Below are 19,107 nucleotides of genomic sequence, written 5' to 3' on the forward strand. Positions count from 1 at the left end.
CGCGGGAGGCGCCTCCATATGCTGCCACAGTATAAGCGATATATATCGCAGTTACCTTCAACCCGTTATCTTCAACCGACGGCCCTAACCATTTCGCTCTATCAGCTGCAATCACACTCATGGCAATCCGGCGCCAAGAGTAACTTAAATCCGTTATCAAAGTATCGTTCCGAATGACAATACGAACGTCGAAAGGGCACGTAAAAAGGCGGCCTTTGTGCTCAGCCATGAAGGCCTACATATAGACCTGGAACTTCCAGCGATAGCTCAGTTCCTAAAACATCATCGATTCATTACTTTACTGGTATAGCCAACACACAAATACGCTGATGCCGCCGCCTACAATAAGTTAAATAAAGTACATTCCAACGCCGCATTGTCCTGAGACCGGAACATGTTTTGAGGTTTCGGACGACAATAAGACAAGCCACGTACACGGCATACCGTCATTGTTAACATTCGATAATCAACTGATCTCGTCGGTCTCGTGCCGGATGGTGTATCACTGGAGAAGCGATTCCTCGATCAAGTTGTGGTTGTTTAGTTCCTTGTGTATAAATGCAAAGCGGGTATTAGAGAAGATTGTCAGACCAAACTGAGGTCGTGGGGGCCTTTGACTGTTACCCACTCCATTGAACGTTCGCCGATGCAATCTTAGAACTCGAAGCCCGCTCCCCCCACAATAAGGTAAAATATGTAAGTAGTGATTTATCGCTACACTAAAACAGAAACACTTCTCTTTACTATATTATCATCACGTTATTTATTATTTCTGTAATCATTGTATTTGGATAGGATATACCATGCATTAAATGTTACTACGTTCACCCATTTGTAGCTTTTACACCTATAATCGATCTTCCTGAGAAAACCTTTTTACTTCAAACTTAGATAATGCTAAGAGGTCAAACACTGATTCACATAAAAAGCAAAAAGCCAAGGGACTAACGGCGTTAATCCGTTTAAAAATTAATTAAAATTAAAAGGCCACAATACTTTCCACTAGGTTATCGTTCTGCTCGTTTCGTTGAAGATATCAAAGGGTGAACGTCCTGCTAAAAAAACATTTTGTTTTTGTACAATATGTTGTGTTATCTGAATAGCCCCGATAGTGTGGTAGGAACTACATTACGCCATCTTCAGCGACACATCGGAAAGAGGAATTTCACAGAAATATAATTCTTTTTTTGTATCGGACGAAAGAGAGCTCTCTACAATACTTCTCGATTTATAATTTTTTTGGTTGAACATCGTTTTCATAGTTTTAAATCGGTATAAATATGGGCTAAGCTTGATTGAATATACACATTAAGTTCAGGGATCCTTCCGTTCCGTAAATTCAGTACCGATGAGGCTGTAAAAGCTCCGGGTTAACAGCGTTTTCTTCAACAGAAACAATGTGTGAATATATATATATCACTATTTCGGACTTTGTATTGTTATTACCTCCATGACCTACAGGCCCAAGGAAGAATCCCACAGTGTTACGATAATTATTTGTTAAAATAATTGAACTGCAGGAATGCTTACGTAGGTGTACACATTACACGATATGTCTTCAACGTTAACTTTCATTCATGTTATCTCCATGTTATTTTTCCATATATACACACACACACACACACCTAATTATAAGTTTTCAATTAAAAGGATAAATAATAAAAAGACTCAAGTATCATCAAAATATATTTTTTAAAAACACATTTGGACGGCACAATTACATAGAAGTAAAACATGGCTATATCAAATAATTATTCAAAAGTATATTCAATAATAATAGATAGTCGTATAAAAGACAATCGTAAATTTTAGTGCTCTCAAATATTGTTCAAAATTGCTGCAAAAAATTATCCATTTTATATTTTAAAACAAATCTTTACCTGTCTGAGAGCACCAATAATTAATATGTAAAATAGTATAGTTCTTTTCCTTGTAGGAAAAGCGATATGTTGTAGTTAGTAGTATATTACTTCAAGTATTAATAAAAATAGAATTTAATACTTATTTTTAAATGCTATAAAATAATTGAATATAATTATAATATAAATTTTATTTACATCATACAGTTTTGTGTTAATGGACTTACATTAGACTACATTTAATTACTAAGCAACATATTTATTGTTTAAATGGGCGGGATATATTGAAAGTCAGTCTTATATTATTTTAGAAAAAATAAAATAAATGGAATAGACACGAAACTTTAATATAAGTGATGCTTTCAAAAAGTTTGTGATTGCCAGGTGACATTGACCATAGATTTATTGTGTCAATATCTTTACACATTAAGATCATTTTATTATTTTTTTAACATTTTTTAAAGCACAATCCAAATTGAATAATAACCCACTGATTAATTGGCTATAACACTAATGTTAATTATAATATAGAATGTCATAATTGTTAGATATATGTAAACAAATGTTGGAACAATAAAAATAAAAATTTATATTTTACCTACAATTGTGTAAGATATTAACTTTCCTTTAAAATAATTGTAAATGTTTGTACTCAAATATAGATGTAAACATTAATATTTTAATTGCCACAACATGTCAACACATCTCGTTCTCTGTATGCTCTGAGAGCTGTGTATATGGTAATAATTATCCACAAACAAACAGATACCCAGGAAGCTATGATGGCCAACTGTAATGCAACTCCGGTAAAAATTAATTCTCCACGTCGACTGTTGGGTGCATCCTTTTGAATGTAATCCATAAAGTCAAATATTGCTTGACAGCCCAACCGAAAGTGTATAGCAGTTACTTGGTCTCCAGCTGCACGCAGTTGCTGTTGAAGTCAAATATATATGTGGACAAATAGTTTCAACACTTCACATAGTTACAATCTTAGTTTTGGAAAGACAAGATTGCATTCTTAAAAAAAATTGTAGTATTATTAAAATTTTAATACATAGATGTTACTATATGAAAGTTAGATAAATATATAGTTTTATTTAAAACGGTTTTGATAAAAAATATATACTTTTGAGAGACAAAAACTACACCTGCTAGTCTGCTTCATGAAAATCATTATTTTTGCTAATTTATTAATTTGTAATACATCACAAAGTCTCCATAATTTCTGATCTTTACTGTACAATCTCTGATTATTATAATTTCCTTTGCACAGCCACTATAATTGATTCCATATTGAAATTTCATTGACAACTATGCCAAATAAACATTAAAACTATAATTTGGGGATTACATTGTCAATTAGGCATTTGTATGTCTTTTTTTTTAAACGTTTTACGCAATTAATATATAATAATTATAATTCTTCATTAGTAACTGTTCGTGTTATTCAAAATTATTAAAAAGTGCAGAGTATGTAAAGGTGGATTCTATGAGTAAATTTATTTGCCTTCACAAAATTGCAATACAAATAAACGAAAGTTGTTTAGTACTGAATATAGCTGTCTTGCACCAACTTGTACAAATAAGCTCTTAGCCCTACACCTCATTGACTAAGATATATATCCACAATCCACAGTCAGCACATATTAGCATGCGGCTCACAGCTCAACATGTTTTCATCAAGAGGAAGCTGTGCCTGCACTCGTTTTTAGTGTAAGGTCATTGCAGCAGTAGTTTGAAACTCTAGAATAGAATGCTTAATTATATTCATTGACACTTTGGTGTGGTTAAAGAGACAAGTGATAGTAAATATATTGACATCTTTATTACCTACAAATATAATTGCCAAATAGTACTGCGATGTGAATGTTTGTCATGCCATAGACAGATATATTCATTACATACTAAGTTACCCTGTTTAAGTCATAATTAATGGCAAGTTAAAAAGATTACTATGAAAAAAATAGTTATTGTATTACAACAAATTACAAATTAATATTGAGTATATGGTTCACCAAGTACAACAGAAGGGCTACATTTAAAAAAACATATTTAAAATGAAACATTATCTGCAAATAAATTTTTTATAATTACCCTGACTAAATATCCACGATATTGAAAACATGTTTTAAGAAACCCATCAGTTATTATAGCAGCATGGACTAAATTGTAAATTCCAAATAATGCAGCAATACAACTCGTTGGAATCCAACAATAAATTACTGCATCATTCTGCTGTGATATTCTTGCTCTTGAAGACACCACAATTGTCTCACCCTCACTGAAATTTAAAAACAGAAGATTTATATAATAAAACTAGCTGATCCCGCAAACATTGTTTTGCAAACAAAATTGATATTTTAATTTACAAATAAAAAATAAGGGTTGATCGTAGAGGGGTGAAAATTTATGGTTGTGTGTATTCTTGTATGCTGTATTAAAAAAAAATAAAAACAAAAAATTTCGTTAAAAAAATAAAAATTTTTTTTAAGTGTGAACAACCTTTATTACTTAGGGGTATAGAAAATAGATAGTAGCCGATTCTCAGACCTACTGAATACGCAAATTAAATTTGGTAAAAATCAGTCAAGCCGTTTCAGGAGTTCAAGTTTGAACACCGTGACACAAGAATTTTATATATTAGAGATATTAAATAGTAGTAGTAATAAAAGCATGTCACAGACCACATTATTATAGCACTCTTTCAACCAAATTTGTAAGCTAGTGAAAGCGTGTGGTTGTGGAGTGGAAAATGTGCACTTAGTGGAACAACAATTTTGTTAAGACTGCTGGTAGATGCTGGATGCTGATTGATTAAATGTTTTATTGGAAAGCTATGGGAAAGCCTACCATATGGCTGAAATTATGGTGATGATGCTTTATTATCTTTTCCAACATATCACTTCACCTTAGCAAATTTTAGTTCAATTGGTTTAAATGATGTGAAGTTATTATTCTTATTATTGACTGGTTGTGATGTTTTAAGCGAGATAGGAAACTCTTTTATTAATATTTTGTTCAAAATTGTTGTCGAATGACTTTTTGCTACTTATATAAAAGCCATCTAACATTATTCTGACTGCACATTTATTACTATTGCATGTACTACTTCTATTTGGTGAATAGTTGTGTAAAGTTAGTTTTCTTTTAAGTACACATGGTGTGATCAACATTGTAGACAAAAACTAACAACTCGATCTTCCCTATTATTAGGTGTCTTAAGACAAAAATAGTATGAACTCAATACTTAAATATTAAAAAAAAAAAACTTGCATTTCTTCAACTGTTGTGGATTTCTCTCCTTCATATTGTCCAATATTATTAATACAAACTCTATACATGTGAAATAAGGTCATTATGATAGCGTACAATAATATCGGTAGTGGAGCAAATATAGCATACAAACAATATGAATTATGGCCACCATTGAAGTATGTGGACGTGCTTATACCATAAAAAATGCAACCACAGTTAGTATTTTCAAAATATCCCCCAGGACAAACATCAAGGGTGGTGCGCCAATGATTATATGTAACTGCTATACACACGATTGTTACAGAGAGTAAAACAGCTAACAAGCCGTAACTCCAGCAAAGTCGTCTTTCCGTTTCATATTGATTCATTGTATATTAATATATAATTGATTGCAAAAAGTTATTTTGACTTAATACTTCAATCACAAACATAAAATAAATAATAAATGTGATACAGACAAAAAATTATCTTATCTCATAGATTGATAAGTCTTGACTATGTGATAAAGAATCAGAATTGTGACTGGGTATGAAATAATTATCATTAACAAGTAATTTTTAGAATTATCTGAACCATCTAAAATTCTTCAAAAAACGAATAATGAGCTTGAAGTTATTAACTCACTAACATGATATTATTAACCCAAAAACATCTCGGTTTTGTGCACAAATTGTTACACATAAGTTGTGAACCCATTTACAAAATCTTTAATGTGAATAAAAAAAATACATCTTATATAATTAAAATTAAAAGAAACAACGACTGATGAGAATAATTTAAAATAATATAATTTTCTTAAATTTTCTGGTACGAATTTTTCGTATCAAAATAGATGTTGTTATGGTTTCAAATTTAAGCGGCTAAAATAAAACAAAATAAAATAGTATTAAACAATTTACAAATACTTTTATCTAAAAGTAAGATTTGAAGAAATAGATAATTAATCGTTATTTTGCTCCGGGAGATGAAATGGAACAATGTCAATGTCAAAAGTTTATCACTGTTTACTAGACTGTTTGTAACATGTAAAAGGTTATTTATTAAATAGTATTTTGTATTCCTCTATACAGTGAACTATTATGCAAACTGACAGTGAACTATTAATAACATATTCCAAATAACAAAAATATTTCCGACACAATATAATAAAATATTTATTAACTTCTACAATACTAACATATATTTTAAATTTAGAAAACATTTGAATAAATTAAAAAAATGAGATTAAATATTGATACAAAAATAATTGGACAAAACATTATCCTTGTACCTTACAAAGAACACCATGTAAACAAGTATGTAAAATATACTTTAATTGTAAAATAAAGTTTATTTGTTGTTATAGTCATATTCACATAGTATCAAGCAAATAACATTTTTTTAAGATATCACTTATGGATGAAATCCGAAGAGCTCCAGAAACTTACTGCCTCAGATCCATTAACATTGGAAGAGGAGTACAACATGCAAAAAACTTGGCAGGAAGATGATGATAGTAATATGTTATTTTTAATAAAGTTTTTAACATTTTTTCTATATAATAAACTGTATATTCAACTTAATACGTTTCCAGAATGCACCTTTATAATTTTGGACAAATGTACATATTCAGAGGGTGATAATGAGATTGGTTAGTATTGAAAACATTTACCGGTTTTTAACATTTATGTTGATGCTTGCTGGGCTAAAATTATAAATTAGGTCTTTAATTTTAGATTCAATGATTGGAGATACAAATATTTTCATAACAGATAAAGACAACATGGTTGGTGAGATAGAAATAATGATTGCAGAGGAAGTAGCCCGAGGAAAGAAACGAGGTTGGGAAGCAGTCATTTTAATGATGCTTTATGGAATTAGGAATATTAAAATAAAATCATATGAAGCAAAAATTTATATTAAAAATGATATTAGCATAAACATGTTCAAAAAATTAGGATTTAAAGAAAAATCAAGAAGTGAAATATTTGAAGAAATTACATTAGTAAAACTAGTTGATGATGATTGGGTTAGTAATCTGGAGGGGCATGTAAAGTATGAATTACAGAGCTATTTATTGTAAATGGTTTTTTTATTTACACCAATTATGGATATGGCAATAATAATAAAAATGGAAAGTATATTCCATGATGATAAAAATAATCTATGTAAAGAAGCTAAGCTAAATATTTCTGATATTTTTTTATTATTATGAACAGAGACAGTTACATTTTTATGATAATTGCTTCTCAAAACGATGCTGCCAATCATTAACTGATTAAATAATAGTTTCCCTTTTTACTGGGAGATAGTATTATAAAAGTAGGATTTAAAATTATTTACAGATAATCGACTGATTTTTCCAGTATGTTTGTTTTTGCTTGTGTTTAATCTATCTTTATTTGTAATCTGTATTTTTATGTTAGTTGGAAGTATTTTTCAGTCATTTTAAAGAGAAAATACAAATATTGCTTCTGAAGCATCTTCCATATTTTTAATGTTTCGGTTTTAATCATGAAAAGAACAACAAATAGTAATTAATCAATGGCCACAGATTTCTGTTGGCATCACTTAACAGAAATGATCAAACGTCAACAACGCTGTCATTGATTTAACAGGTTATTGGTATTTAAAATATCAGGTAATATTTTAAACATGTATTTTCGCGGTCTTGTTTGTATACTTTTCATTTGTACGATTAATGTTTTATGCAATCACGACGTTGAAGTAAAGACTGAAGAAGACGTTGGTGTTAAATACGCAAATCGATGTGAAGTCTGTAAAGTCCTCGCTACTGAACTACAAAGTAGGCTCGAAGAAACCGGTAAAGTGCACGACGTGCTTGAAATCGGATATTCTTTAGATGATGTGCAACCAAAAAAGAAAACAAAGTACGAAAAATCTGAACTGAGATTGATCGAATCTTTAGAAGGGGTTTGTGACAGGATTCTTGAATATAACATTCACAAAGAGCGCCAAGATAGTACCCGGTTTGCAAAAGGAATGAGTCAAACGTTTAAAACTCTTCATGGACTCGTGGATAAAGGAGTAAAAGTGGATCTAGGTATACCATACGAACTATGGGATAAGCCTTCTGCAGAAATTACTCATATGAAGACTCAATGTGAAAGCCTCTTGGAAGAGAATGAATTTGCTATTGAGGACTGGTATTGGAACCATCAAGGAAATATTGACTTGAAACATCATCTTTGTACAAAACATGCTCTAAGAAACACAGATGACTCTTGTTTATTTGAAGAAGTGGGGTCTAAAGGGGAGAGAGGTGCAGAAAGGTCTGAACTTTAATTTAATTTGTATTTGTCATGTTATGATCAAATATTGATAAGTACTGTGATAATGATAAGTAAATATTTTTTTCTATGCATTTTTTGTCAAGTACAATGTCAGCATTAATAACTGTAAAAGATAAGTTTATTGGTTACAGTGTTAATAATTCAGAAACATTGTAAGACATCATTTGAAATAGCTATTATTTTATAAATGTGTATGGAAGAGAATGTATAAGTATTTAATAAATTTTTTTATGTGTACTAGTTTTAATCTCATTTTTGTACAACCAAAGTATCAACCATTACTGATTTATTATCACTCAAATTTCACATAGGTTTCATTTTATGGCTAACCAATAGTACATGATCTATTGTTTATAGATATATTTAAGAATTCAAAACAATCAGATGTAATGCATGGAACATCTTCAGAACAGTTAATTCTTCTTTGACTTCTTAAAGAAATTTTGTGTACTTTGTATTATTATCTGGTTGATAGTTACATAATTTATGCATTGATTAAGGTGTGATTAAAAATGCAAACATTCTAAATTTTAGTTTTATTTATTTTTCAAAAAAAGGTTATACTTTAAAAATTTAAACCAAAGTACCATCTTGAGGTGCACAAAACAATCATAGCATTGCATTTACCTTGTGACCAACCATGATTATGTTACAACTTCTATTAAAAGTAATGGTAAATGTTTGTTTTGTGAAATTAGAATTTGTCATTAATTGTAATATCTACAAAGAGATTCATGTTATATCTTATGCCATTGTTTCATTAGTAACATCATTAACTGTGAAACAACATTTAGCCATGTTCTTTATTTGAAATAATCTCTGAATATAAATTAAAAAATATCTTTAATTAACTGCAACTAGGACCTGTTTAGTTTGTAACTGTAGGAACCATAATGCATTTAATTAACTGTCTTGTATAAGTAAAATATATATTGTAATGTTACTTGCATGATTGTACTTTGTAATTTTATAATAAATTATTAGTGAAAATTCTAATATTGTAGTTCATTTATTAAATATAATTTTTGGATTGTTTATTTCATATTATGGTATAATTCTACAAAAACAACTTACATGTTTTTAAATGATTGGAGCTAATTATATGCAATCTTTTATAAATTATACAAAACTGATCTTTTTCTTAATGTATGATTAAAATTTAAGGTTATAATGAGAGTAATAGCATTACATTAGAGAAATATATTCTCTAACAAAAGCACTCATGGCAGAATTCCTAGTGACAACTTTTTGTATATTGCATTTTTTTTTATTGTTATCTATAAAAAACGAATCCTTGATAATATCATATACCAGTGATAAAGCATGTCATCACGTCTCCGGCTTTGATTCACAGTTCCATGATTTTAAGAAATTACGAGGTTAAGTAAGCAAGAAATGTATTTATACAATAATAGATAATTTCTAAGTGTAAAAAGTTGCTTTAATCAATGTGAAGGACAAAGATGATGGTTAATAAAGATTATAGATTTTAAATAAAAATTACAGATTTTGTTTGCTTTTCCAGTTTGCATATTTCTTTATTTACAAGATACATTAACCCATAGTCCACTAAGTCTATTGTTCAATAAATAAACCATTCAATTGTCTAAATATTAATTAAATTAGCTAAACCATTTTTATCTATTATTTCTGTATATGTTACATTTGGTGTTTTGAGAAAAAAGCAGTGCCTGTAACTTCAGGCATTTGACCTACCATAAGTTTTTTCAGCGGTGGTTAGTAAGACATCAGGATTTGTTCCTAAAAGACTTTGGACATAAATTCAATAAAAGCAAAAAGAAGGGTAGAAAAATAAACAAAAAATTCTAAAATAAGCACCTCTTTAATCAACTGTCAAAAATTTCCATACAAACAATGGATTGCCTGCACCTTATCACAACATGCATGCATGTTGTTTAGCTGTAGCTAAATCCTCCGAATTCTCGACCCGTACAGACAATTGTATAATGAGAAAAAAATTTACATTTAATTCATAAATAAACATTTATAAACCTAATAGGATTAAATACATTCACTCGCTCCATCATACAAACAAAGTATACTAATTTGAAGCTTTGACATACTCTAAAATAATTTAACACAAAGGATAATTCAAGGAAATGCGCTGTCCGTAGTATCTTCATTAACAATGAACAATTTACTTAGTAAAAAAATACTATCGGCTATACTAAGACATAACGCCTTCATATTAAGTCGATTTTCGTCATTACGGCCATTAACTCCAGTAAGCAGTTTATATGGAACGCCGCTGGGACTACACAGGCATGTGTAATCATATTTGTTGCAAGCTCACTCAAATCTTGAGTTTCATGTGACACTTCTTTGATGATGTCCCCCTACTTTCAAATGAGCAATAAATAATTCATGTGTGATGTTCTGCAACTAGTCCATGACTTGCCTGAGGACCCTTGTACTATTTACATAGACATTAGATTATATTGTGAGGGACGCGATGTCGGGGGGCATGTCCTATAGGTATTGGCTGGTGTCCTGATAGTCGTCGTCGCTGTCGGAGCCATCGTCGGTCAGCTGGCGCTGCGCTGCTTCCTCGGTGTCCCCAATACCGTCAGAGCTCGATGCATCTGTGGGCATAACTATTTCATTGAACAAAAACCTATTTACTCAATTGATTTTAATTTTATATCTGTAAAAATTATTTTTTATTTTGTAATTCGAAATACGTGGGCAGATAGCTATGTGTATTATGCTGGTTTAGGGATGAGGTACATAATTTGTTAACCTAAAAACTACATGTAATTATAAACCATAAAAAATGGGCAAAGAATTTAAGTAGAGTATCAAAGACAACTATATTAAATATCAGGCTGTTATTTATATTATTATATAATAAGCATAATTATGAATAAAATTTAGCAAAAGGAATAAGTCGGCAAGCAATGCATACACTATTAACTACTTTGACATGTAATTTTGTGGTAAAATAAACACAATAATGCATGGCAATGTGGTACATTTATGAATTTAGGTCTCTTTCTCTAACTGCTTCTTCCAAGTTCAAAACAAAGAATTTTTTTGTACATCAGTATAAATAAAGTAAAGTACCTTAAATAACATATTATACCTTAGTAATTTATAATAGAGAATTGAAGTTGTATAATTATTACATTTTCTTTCCACACTGTTAATGTTATGTGTCCTAATAATTTTAAATAAATGTTTTGATAAAATGTACTTTTCTATCTTTACTGGATCATTTCATTATGAATTTATGTCTATTGTATTGTATTATGGTTTACTCACATTGTCGAAAAAGAAAATTGAAGTTCTATAGTCATAACAGGTAGCCCACAATAGGAATTTTTTAATTATCAGCAATTAAAAAAATAACGAGACAAATTTTTTAAATTAGTTTTCTAGGGTTAGCCCTCCTTATCAGACCTATCTTTTCATTTGTAGGACATCCTGAATAAATCTAGAACGAAAATAGGCTAACACGAAAGAGACTTAAATGCATTAATGTGCAGTGTCTAGTACAAGCTGAACATAGTTACCCAGTTACCTGCTTGCGGCTCCCATAAGGTTTCATATCGCCGTGATTTTGGAGGTGGTGGTGACACTGACCCTCTGGAACAATACAATAAAATTACTACAACATACCAGACAGATCTGATAATACTGAACCTTTACAAAAATCAAATATATATACGTTTATTTAAATTATTATCCACATCAGATCATTATCAGAGATTTATGTACTTCATGATAAGAATGCCTGGAGGGATTTGATAGCAACTAGATTCAGATTGATCTGCCTATAATAGGATCTTTCAAATTAAAGTCACGAAGGTATAAAACGCATTCTGAACTGAGAATAGTCCACAACAAACACAGACAAGAAGTGACGGAAGAAACTCCAGCAATTCCTCTCTAATGTGATCGGGGGTTCGTATCCTCTGTGATATACCATACGGCCGTGTTTCCGAAAAGCCTGGTACTTATTTCTTGTCATTATAATATAGTATGAGACCGCTTGTTCAGGTCGTACCTGTGCTCGTGGGCGTCTCCGTTTTCGCTGGGCGGCGGCGAGCCTCGCGGCGACGGTGGCTGGCTGAGCGCCTGCATCAGCCGACCTTTCGACTCGTTCCAGATGCTCGACAGCCGACCGTCCGGACCGAACAGCAGTAGGAATGCGTCGATCAGCTCACGAGATTTCTCCTCCCATTTTGTTAAAATGTCCACTCGCTTCTCGCCGATGTTGGTCATTACCTGTAATTTGAAGTCTCATTTAAAAACTAATTGTTTGTCACTCTTAACAATTAAATTTATTTTTATTTTATTTTTATTCACTAAGGGGTCTATTTTAGTGAACAAAAATGATTCGCTGCATTGCTCAGAACCCACTGAACCATTCTAGTCTACTCAATATAGTTATCCAAATAGAATCATTAAGCGACCACTCATGTATGTATCATGAACAAAATGGCAAAATAGCCCAATTTAACAGAAATTAGAATCAGATTGTGCGCTATCCTATAACTGAATCTGATTTTAATTCTATTCATCTTATAGTACCATGATTTTGTATGTGCCCTGATCTTAGAACCCAATAAACTCAATGTCTCCCACATGTTTACGTACAACGAGCAATGTGGTGTCACAAATACAAAAATCAACAACACGTCACGTGGACATGCTAACATGAAGAACACTTAATGTATTAAAACATCATCAAAGATCTATTTAGTCCTGTTCTAATCAAGACTTACAGACAATGCTGTCTTAGGACTTAATCCATGACAACAGTTGCTACGGGATTATCTAGACAACATCTCATATAATCTAATCTTTTGACGTAGTTTCAAGTTCTTATTAATTATCTTTTTGCACTTATCTTAAACGAAAATACTTATATTTACCATAGATACAGATAAATGCTTTTAATGCAGGAAATATGTTAAAAATGTGTATATTAATAAAGAATGTTATCAAAAATATCAGTCGGCAAAAATTAAATGTATTGAGATCAGCTTGCAATCTTACCTTCTTGCCTTTATCTTTAAGTTCGTCCATCTTGTTCTGAAGGCGGAATTTCTTCTCATTGAGGAATGAGACGTTCAGCTCCTTGGCAGAATATCCTCGCGCGAGATTCCGTCGCACGTAGATGTCGTAATCGCGAACGATCCGCGCCACGATATCCGACGTCGACACACCTGCCGACGCACGCAAACATTTTATAACATATAACTTTTTTAAAATCATCATTTGACCAGTAGAATGTGACAGTTCCATGATAGTTAGTTACTTAATACTGCCCGTTTTAATAAAAATAAATATAAGCACCTTTTTAAAATATGGCTGTAAATGAATTTATATTAAATCGTATTTTTAAAGTCATAATATAAAGAAAGATATGGCTAGTCAGTTAAGCAAACACACTCTGTTAAATCATGTCTGTGTGTTTTATGCAAAACACGTTTAAACCCTCTTAACTTTAAGTAAAAGGATGCCATTACAGGGGAGCTCAATTTGATTCTAGTTTTTATTAAATTGAGCTTTTCTATTATTTTTTCAACGTACACAAGATTGTTAATCAGACGGGTTTTTTGTGGTCACTTTCAAAGTATTCATAGTTAGATGAATTAATTTCCAAGCTGTGTTGTCACTTAAGAAATTTCCTACGCTGTAATATGATTTTTTACGTAGTTGTTTTAATAAAAGCTTCTTCTCGAGTGGAGACACCTCAAGTAACAGAATCGATAACTTCATTCACAACAGTCACAAACACGCTAAGTATGACACCGCCTGTTCTATAAAGTACACTTATGGATTCAGTTAAATAAAAAAACATTCTTACCCTCCGTCCTTTCAGTGGCGACGAACATATCTTTTGCTTTGATCATCGCGTACGTGTCCTCGCAATCCTCTGTGGTGTACGGGATGTCGTCGTGGGCAACGAAGTCAATCTTGTGCTTCTCGAGAAACGCCTCGTCATACTCCCACGGCGCGTCACGCACCACCTGTCAACAAACAAACAAATATTTAACAATTGCTCATAGTATTTCTCGATCTTTTTATGGACATCAATAAAGAATTTTACTCTGGTATTAAAACATGAACAATTGTTCAAAATTATTTAAGGTCGTTGGAAGACGCTGGATGCAAGCCGCTTCCAACCAGTCAATTTGGAATGGAAATATGTGGTGTAAGCTTTTATTTAGTAATGGAACGTCCTTTGGCCGAAAACGAGCTGATGATTGAGTGTCGATAATGTACTCTTAATTTTGTAAACGTCGTTACAAAAAAAATGTATATATTATTCAAAACTATTTAAAATATCGAAAAATAAACTAATAATTTTAAATAATTCATAAAAATCTAAATATTTTTATTTTTTAATTACCTATATCGATAGATATACGATTCGGACGTACGTTTTGTAGTACAATTGCAAGGGACACTTGTATTACAATACGTAAGAAAAAATGTTAACTAACATGTATAATTTACTGTATAGATACAGTTTCTGTTTCAGAACTAAATTCAACGTTATTATAATAACAATAATGCCATTAATAATACAACAATAATGTGATTATAAATACCGAGACATTGAATCATATTTTGTTGAAATTGTCATCTTATTGATTAATCTTTTTAACCTAGATACAAAGCAATAGGAGTGGGCGTAGAGAGGTTTCTAAGCCGCCCCCGCCGGAATGTGCGGGTTGTCTAACGAAATAAATGTTGCTGCAAACATTATCTTAGAAATCTTTATTATTTGTTTACTCTTTAATTTCAAATGTGTTGTGGAAAAAATATTTTTATGTGAGTTTATATTAACTTATTATCAAATCTTAACTCGCCAGACTTTTTCTGGTAATTTTATAAAACTATTTGATTATTATAATATACGTACTAATAGTTGACAGTGTCAGTAATACACGGGTTACGGATATTGAGGCCGTTAGCTTTCTGATGTAAATTAAAAAACAAACATCGACTCGGCCTAGAAAAATTTCGCATGTAGGTGTTTAATTCATCATAGGTTGTTTGAATCTAGTACATGAAAATAAATCAAATTCGACATCTTTCACTAAAATGACTTAAAAACGAGACTAACAGTATCGTAAAGTTCTTTATATCTATTATGTTCCTGGTTTTCGAACACAATAAGACATAAATAAAGTCCAATTTTTTTTAGAAAAAGATTACATAATAAACTTTTTAGCAAACATGAGAACTGTTTTTAATATAGTTATCAAACTTTATAAAATATTAATATTTATCTTAATGTTATTTGTTATGTTTAAAAGATTGTTCTATGTATATAAATTATTGTTATGACGTCGGGGTAGCGCTGAATCTAGTCTGAAACTTTTAAATCACCATTAAAAATTTTAATTACAATTAATTTTCTAATTCTCCTCAAATATGTAAAACTATGCCTCCTGTCTGCTTCGTGAAGTATAAGCGGTATGTATTTACCGAATTACAAGTTTCTAAGTCTCATGGTTCCAGTGATATCGTGACGTGTCAGTACATAGGTTGTAATTTCTTTTATGTATATTTAAATATATATTAATACATAGATTATATTTAAAAATGTGTTTTAATGTCAATTTGAAATCAATCTCTAGTCTTGGTACTCGGTAATACGCTTACGATGTACATAGATCAGTGTAGTAGAGTAGTTATTAGTTAATAGTGTAACTTGAATTGTTATTGTGCGCAAAAGTATTACATCATAGCGATCCTAACTCGGGAACGTAGGAATATATTTAGTGTTTAGTGCTATAGATCGAGGCGGTTATTTTCCATTCCGTCACAACAATAGTGATCATGCAATTGATCCAATCAGCCCGAGTCCCGTCGGACTAGACAACTACTCAAGAGCGCTGACGATGATCCCTGCACGTCTCCGCGACACTCGCAGGTCAAGGTTTTGAAATCGATAACGCACACGTGAGACGCTTCGTAGCTATCAATCACGAGCCAATTCATGATTATCGTGACAAAATATAGACACGCCCACTGCAAGGCATAAGGGGTCTCCGTCAAAGATCATTACGATAGCCGGTCTTGCGCTACCTGCATCCAATGACTACTCTTTAATCTTCGCCCAAAAGCCAAGAAACGTTACTAATTGGAGATCCACAACGCGTTTACCGGCACGTGGTCGCCACTTAAAAACCTTTGCCCTACGGACGTCGGTTACACAGATCACTTAATAAACGAAATTTATTCTACTACAGTTATTAAGGAAAATAACAATAATCATTATTAGGGATTTCACAAAATGGTTAACGTCGATGAACATGCCTTGCATATTTTTATTTAATTTCTATACAGATGATTGGTGGATTGTAAAAAGTTTAAAGGGGTCCATGTGTACCTCAATTATCAGCAAGAAGCTTTGATGCTTTTTCCAATCACTCTATATAATGTCACTCTTTAAGTTCGTTACATTCAATTATTAACAAATAGTAAACAATATTTGATTTTAACACAACAGTCGTAATTTTCAAGATGCTTTTTTACTATTTTATCATTTCGTTATTTATTATTTTTTAAACTGTTGATTTTTTGATTGGGTGTACAAATCACTAGTTAACAACAAATAAGCTATGCATATACTCTAAATCTTTTACCCATTTAACCTATCAACCTGCATACGACTTAAATTTATAAATACAATGAATTTTACACTTAAATTTGAGTTACATTCCCATGACAACATTTAAATGCTATTTGGTGAACACGTAATGAAAAAATCTGATAAAAATTTAAATATCCTTATCTACTGTAAAGAAGTATTATCTCTTTGCTTGCGCATAATTAGTTTATTAAACTAAGTTATCATAATTTGATAACTTCAATAAAATGATAAATATTCAGTTTTTTCAAGTTTAAATCACTTTTCGGCGAATATATTTTTATGTAATAATAACAAACCATGATTACGAAATATCAATAACGTTTTTTCACTTCTCGTTTATTGAATCGATATTTTATCTCTTTCACGTAGTTCTTACTACCATCGGTTCGAAATGCTGAACTGAAAATAGCAGACAAGAAACTCTACATTTGCTGTATACATTAATATAAACCATGTTAATGAGTCAAAAAATAAAGTTCCACGCGTTTGGATTAACTGAAAACCCTTTAATAATAATAATGCTACAAGATTTATTTCATACTATACTTAACAGGAAAGAGAACTTAATGCAAAATTCTGCATAAACAATAATAAAATATTTCACCACGTGACTAAATATCAACCACAATTTCCACGTGATATGATAACTAAAAACAGCAGTTATCGTGAAATAAAATCAAAACATACATGTAAGTTATGCATAACTTTTAATTCGATGTCGGAAAGTCAGATAAATAATAATAATTATTATGATAATAAATAAACAAAGTTTCCTTCAAAGATCTATGTACAAAATGTTAGATTACTCATTGCGCTGTTATTTAAAAATAAAGACACAGGGAACAAAGTGATAACTACCGGCGCAGTGTAGCAGGCGCGTGTGGAAATTACGATCTATGAGTAACCGCTCCGTTTTGTAAATCATTCGATTACGTAACAACTATTAATAATACAACCTTAAAAACGGATCATTTGCATATACATTGTATTCTATAAAGTTCTACGAGATATCTAACACCTTCCTTATATTAGTTTTAAATCTTTTTAAATTATAAGTATATTATTAATAAAAACGCTATGTTACGTTCAAGAAATTTTGTGGTTGATCTTTTTGGAACTTGATTTGTTGGCTCATTAGCATTGTTAATACCATAACGTATACATCAAACATTTAAATTTCATTTAAAAAGAGCAACTGCCGAATTCCTGGCCTGCATTTTTTGACAGATTAGCATTCAGAGTCGGTGGATGTTTGCTATGAATATATTTGGATCTATTAACGATTAATTGTTAATTTGAGAGTAAGTATAAATTGCTTAATTGAATAAAGATATTATGATTTTAAATTTAGATTGAAAATGTAGTTTTAATATGTAGGTTATGTAAGGAAGATAATCATACAACTCGCTTTAAAAATTAATTAACTTGAATTATAAACATACTGTGTGACATACTCCGGAAAATTGAAGATCAAAACCGAACCATTAACATTTTGGAATATAAGAATCAATAAAAACGTCAGGTTTTAAATGCGTCAGAATGTACACATGTATTATTTATAAAAGGTTTGAGATATCAACTGCAAGTAGACAGTACAAACAAAAGTTATTCTTATTCCGGTAAAAACAGGTTTCAAAATTACGTACCTCGTCTACGTATCTGCAATGTCGGACTGCCTCATACCTCTCGTCCTCTGTCATCACTGTGCGCCCCTTGCGGCTGTGTGTGAGTTTGTCGTTGCATACTGTCGAAAAAAATGTTTACTTGAATTCACTTAACATTCACCCGGATCACGATATAACGGATACAACTATATATACAGTATAGTACAATACAGTAATACAGTAGTAAAGAATGTATCGGATATTTTCGAAGAGGAGCGTTATTGACGTCAAAAAACCACAAGTTTTAGCTACCATATTGCTGTTAATTAAAAACTTAACAAATGAATGAATAAGTGTAATTCCATATATTTATTTCAAACTGGCACGGTAAAGGCAATACATAAGTTTACGTTAGTTTCATTTAACGAAATATAAAATTAAATATGTTTATGTAT

The 19,107-nt window shown here is 31.1% G+C and overlaps 4 protein-coding genes across 7 annotated transcripts in view; 2 read left to right on the top strand and 2 right to left on the bottom strand.

Moving 5' to 3' along the window:
• Positions 1 to 2,027: 2,027 nt before the first annotated feature.
• LOC137929697 (uncharacterized) lies at positions 2,028 to 5,562 on the bottom strand. The gene is made up of 3 exons (XM_068772758.1): positions 5,136 to 5,562; positions 3,957 to 4,143; positions 2,028 to 2,793 (listed from the first exon to the last, which is right to left on the bottom strand). Exons 1-3 carry the CDS (start codon positions 5,483 to 5,485, stop codon positions 2,539 to 2,541), a joined length of 792 nt encoding a protein of 263 aa, XP_068628859.1. The 5' UTR covers positions 5,486 to 5,562; the 3' UTR covers positions 2,028 to 2,538.
• A 586-nt stretch (positions 5,563 to 6,148) lies between these two features.
• On the top strand, positions 6,149 to 7,179 carry Mnat9 (microtubule-associated Nat9). Its single transcript, XM_068773026.1, has 4 exons — positions 6,149 to 6,412; positions 6,503 to 6,612; positions 6,691 to 6,747; positions 6,833 to 7,179. The coding sequence occupies exons 1-4, from the start codon at positions 6,336 to 6,338 to the stop codon at positions 7,177 to 7,179; spliced, it is 591 nt and encodes a 196-aa protein (XP_068629127.1). The 5' UTR covers positions 6,149 to 6,335.
• A 382-nt stretch (positions 7,180 to 7,561) lies between these two features.
• On the top strand, positions 7,562 to 8,938 carry CNPYb (protein canopy b). The gene has a single exon (XM_068772274.1). The coding sequence runs from the start codon at positions 7,752 to 7,754 to the stop codon at positions 8,400 to 8,402; it is 651 nt and encodes a 216-aa protein (XP_068628375.1). The 5' UTR covers positions 7,562 to 7,751; the 3' UTR covers positions 8,403 to 8,938.
• A 1,296-nt stretch (positions 8,939 to 10,234) lies between these two features.
• The window catches only part of LOC137929365 (choline-phosphate cytidylyltransferase A-like), a 34,946-nt gene continuing 26,073 nt past the window's right edge, over positions 10,235 to 19,107 (bottom strand). For 2 of the 4 annotated variants that reach the window (XM_068772272.1, XM_068772273.1), the window contains exons 3-8: positions 18,695 to 18,792; positions 14,247 to 14,409; positions 13,433 to 13,602; positions 12,438 to 12,658; positions 11,944 to 12,016; positions 10,235 to 11,013 (exon numbers count right to left, since the gene is read on the bottom strand). In XM_068772272.1, the coding sequence (XP_068628373.1) occupies positions 10,957 to 11,013; positions 11,944 to 12,016; positions 12,438 to 12,658; positions 13,433 to 13,602; positions 14,247 to 14,409; positions 18,695 to 18,792 (782 nt within the window). In that variant the 3' untranslated portion in view covers positions 10,235 to 10,956. The remainder of the gene's footprint in view (positions 11,014 to 11,943; positions 12,017 to 12,437; positions 12,659 to 13,432; positions 13,603 to 14,246; positions 14,410 to 18,694; positions 18,793 to 19,107) is intronic. The other 2 variants (XM_068772270.1, XM_068772271.1) reach the window with 1 other exon arrangement.

The sequence above is a fragment of the Battus philenor genome, unplaced genomic scaffold, assembly GCF_028537555.1.
Source record: "Battus philenor isolate CCGP_79_NKW_IND1 unplaced genomic scaffold, ilBatPhil1.0.hap1 SCAF_5, whole genome shotgun sequence".
NCBI classification, from domain to species: Eukaryota; Metazoa; Arthropoda; class Insecta; order Lepidoptera; family Papilionidae; genus Battus; species Battus philenor.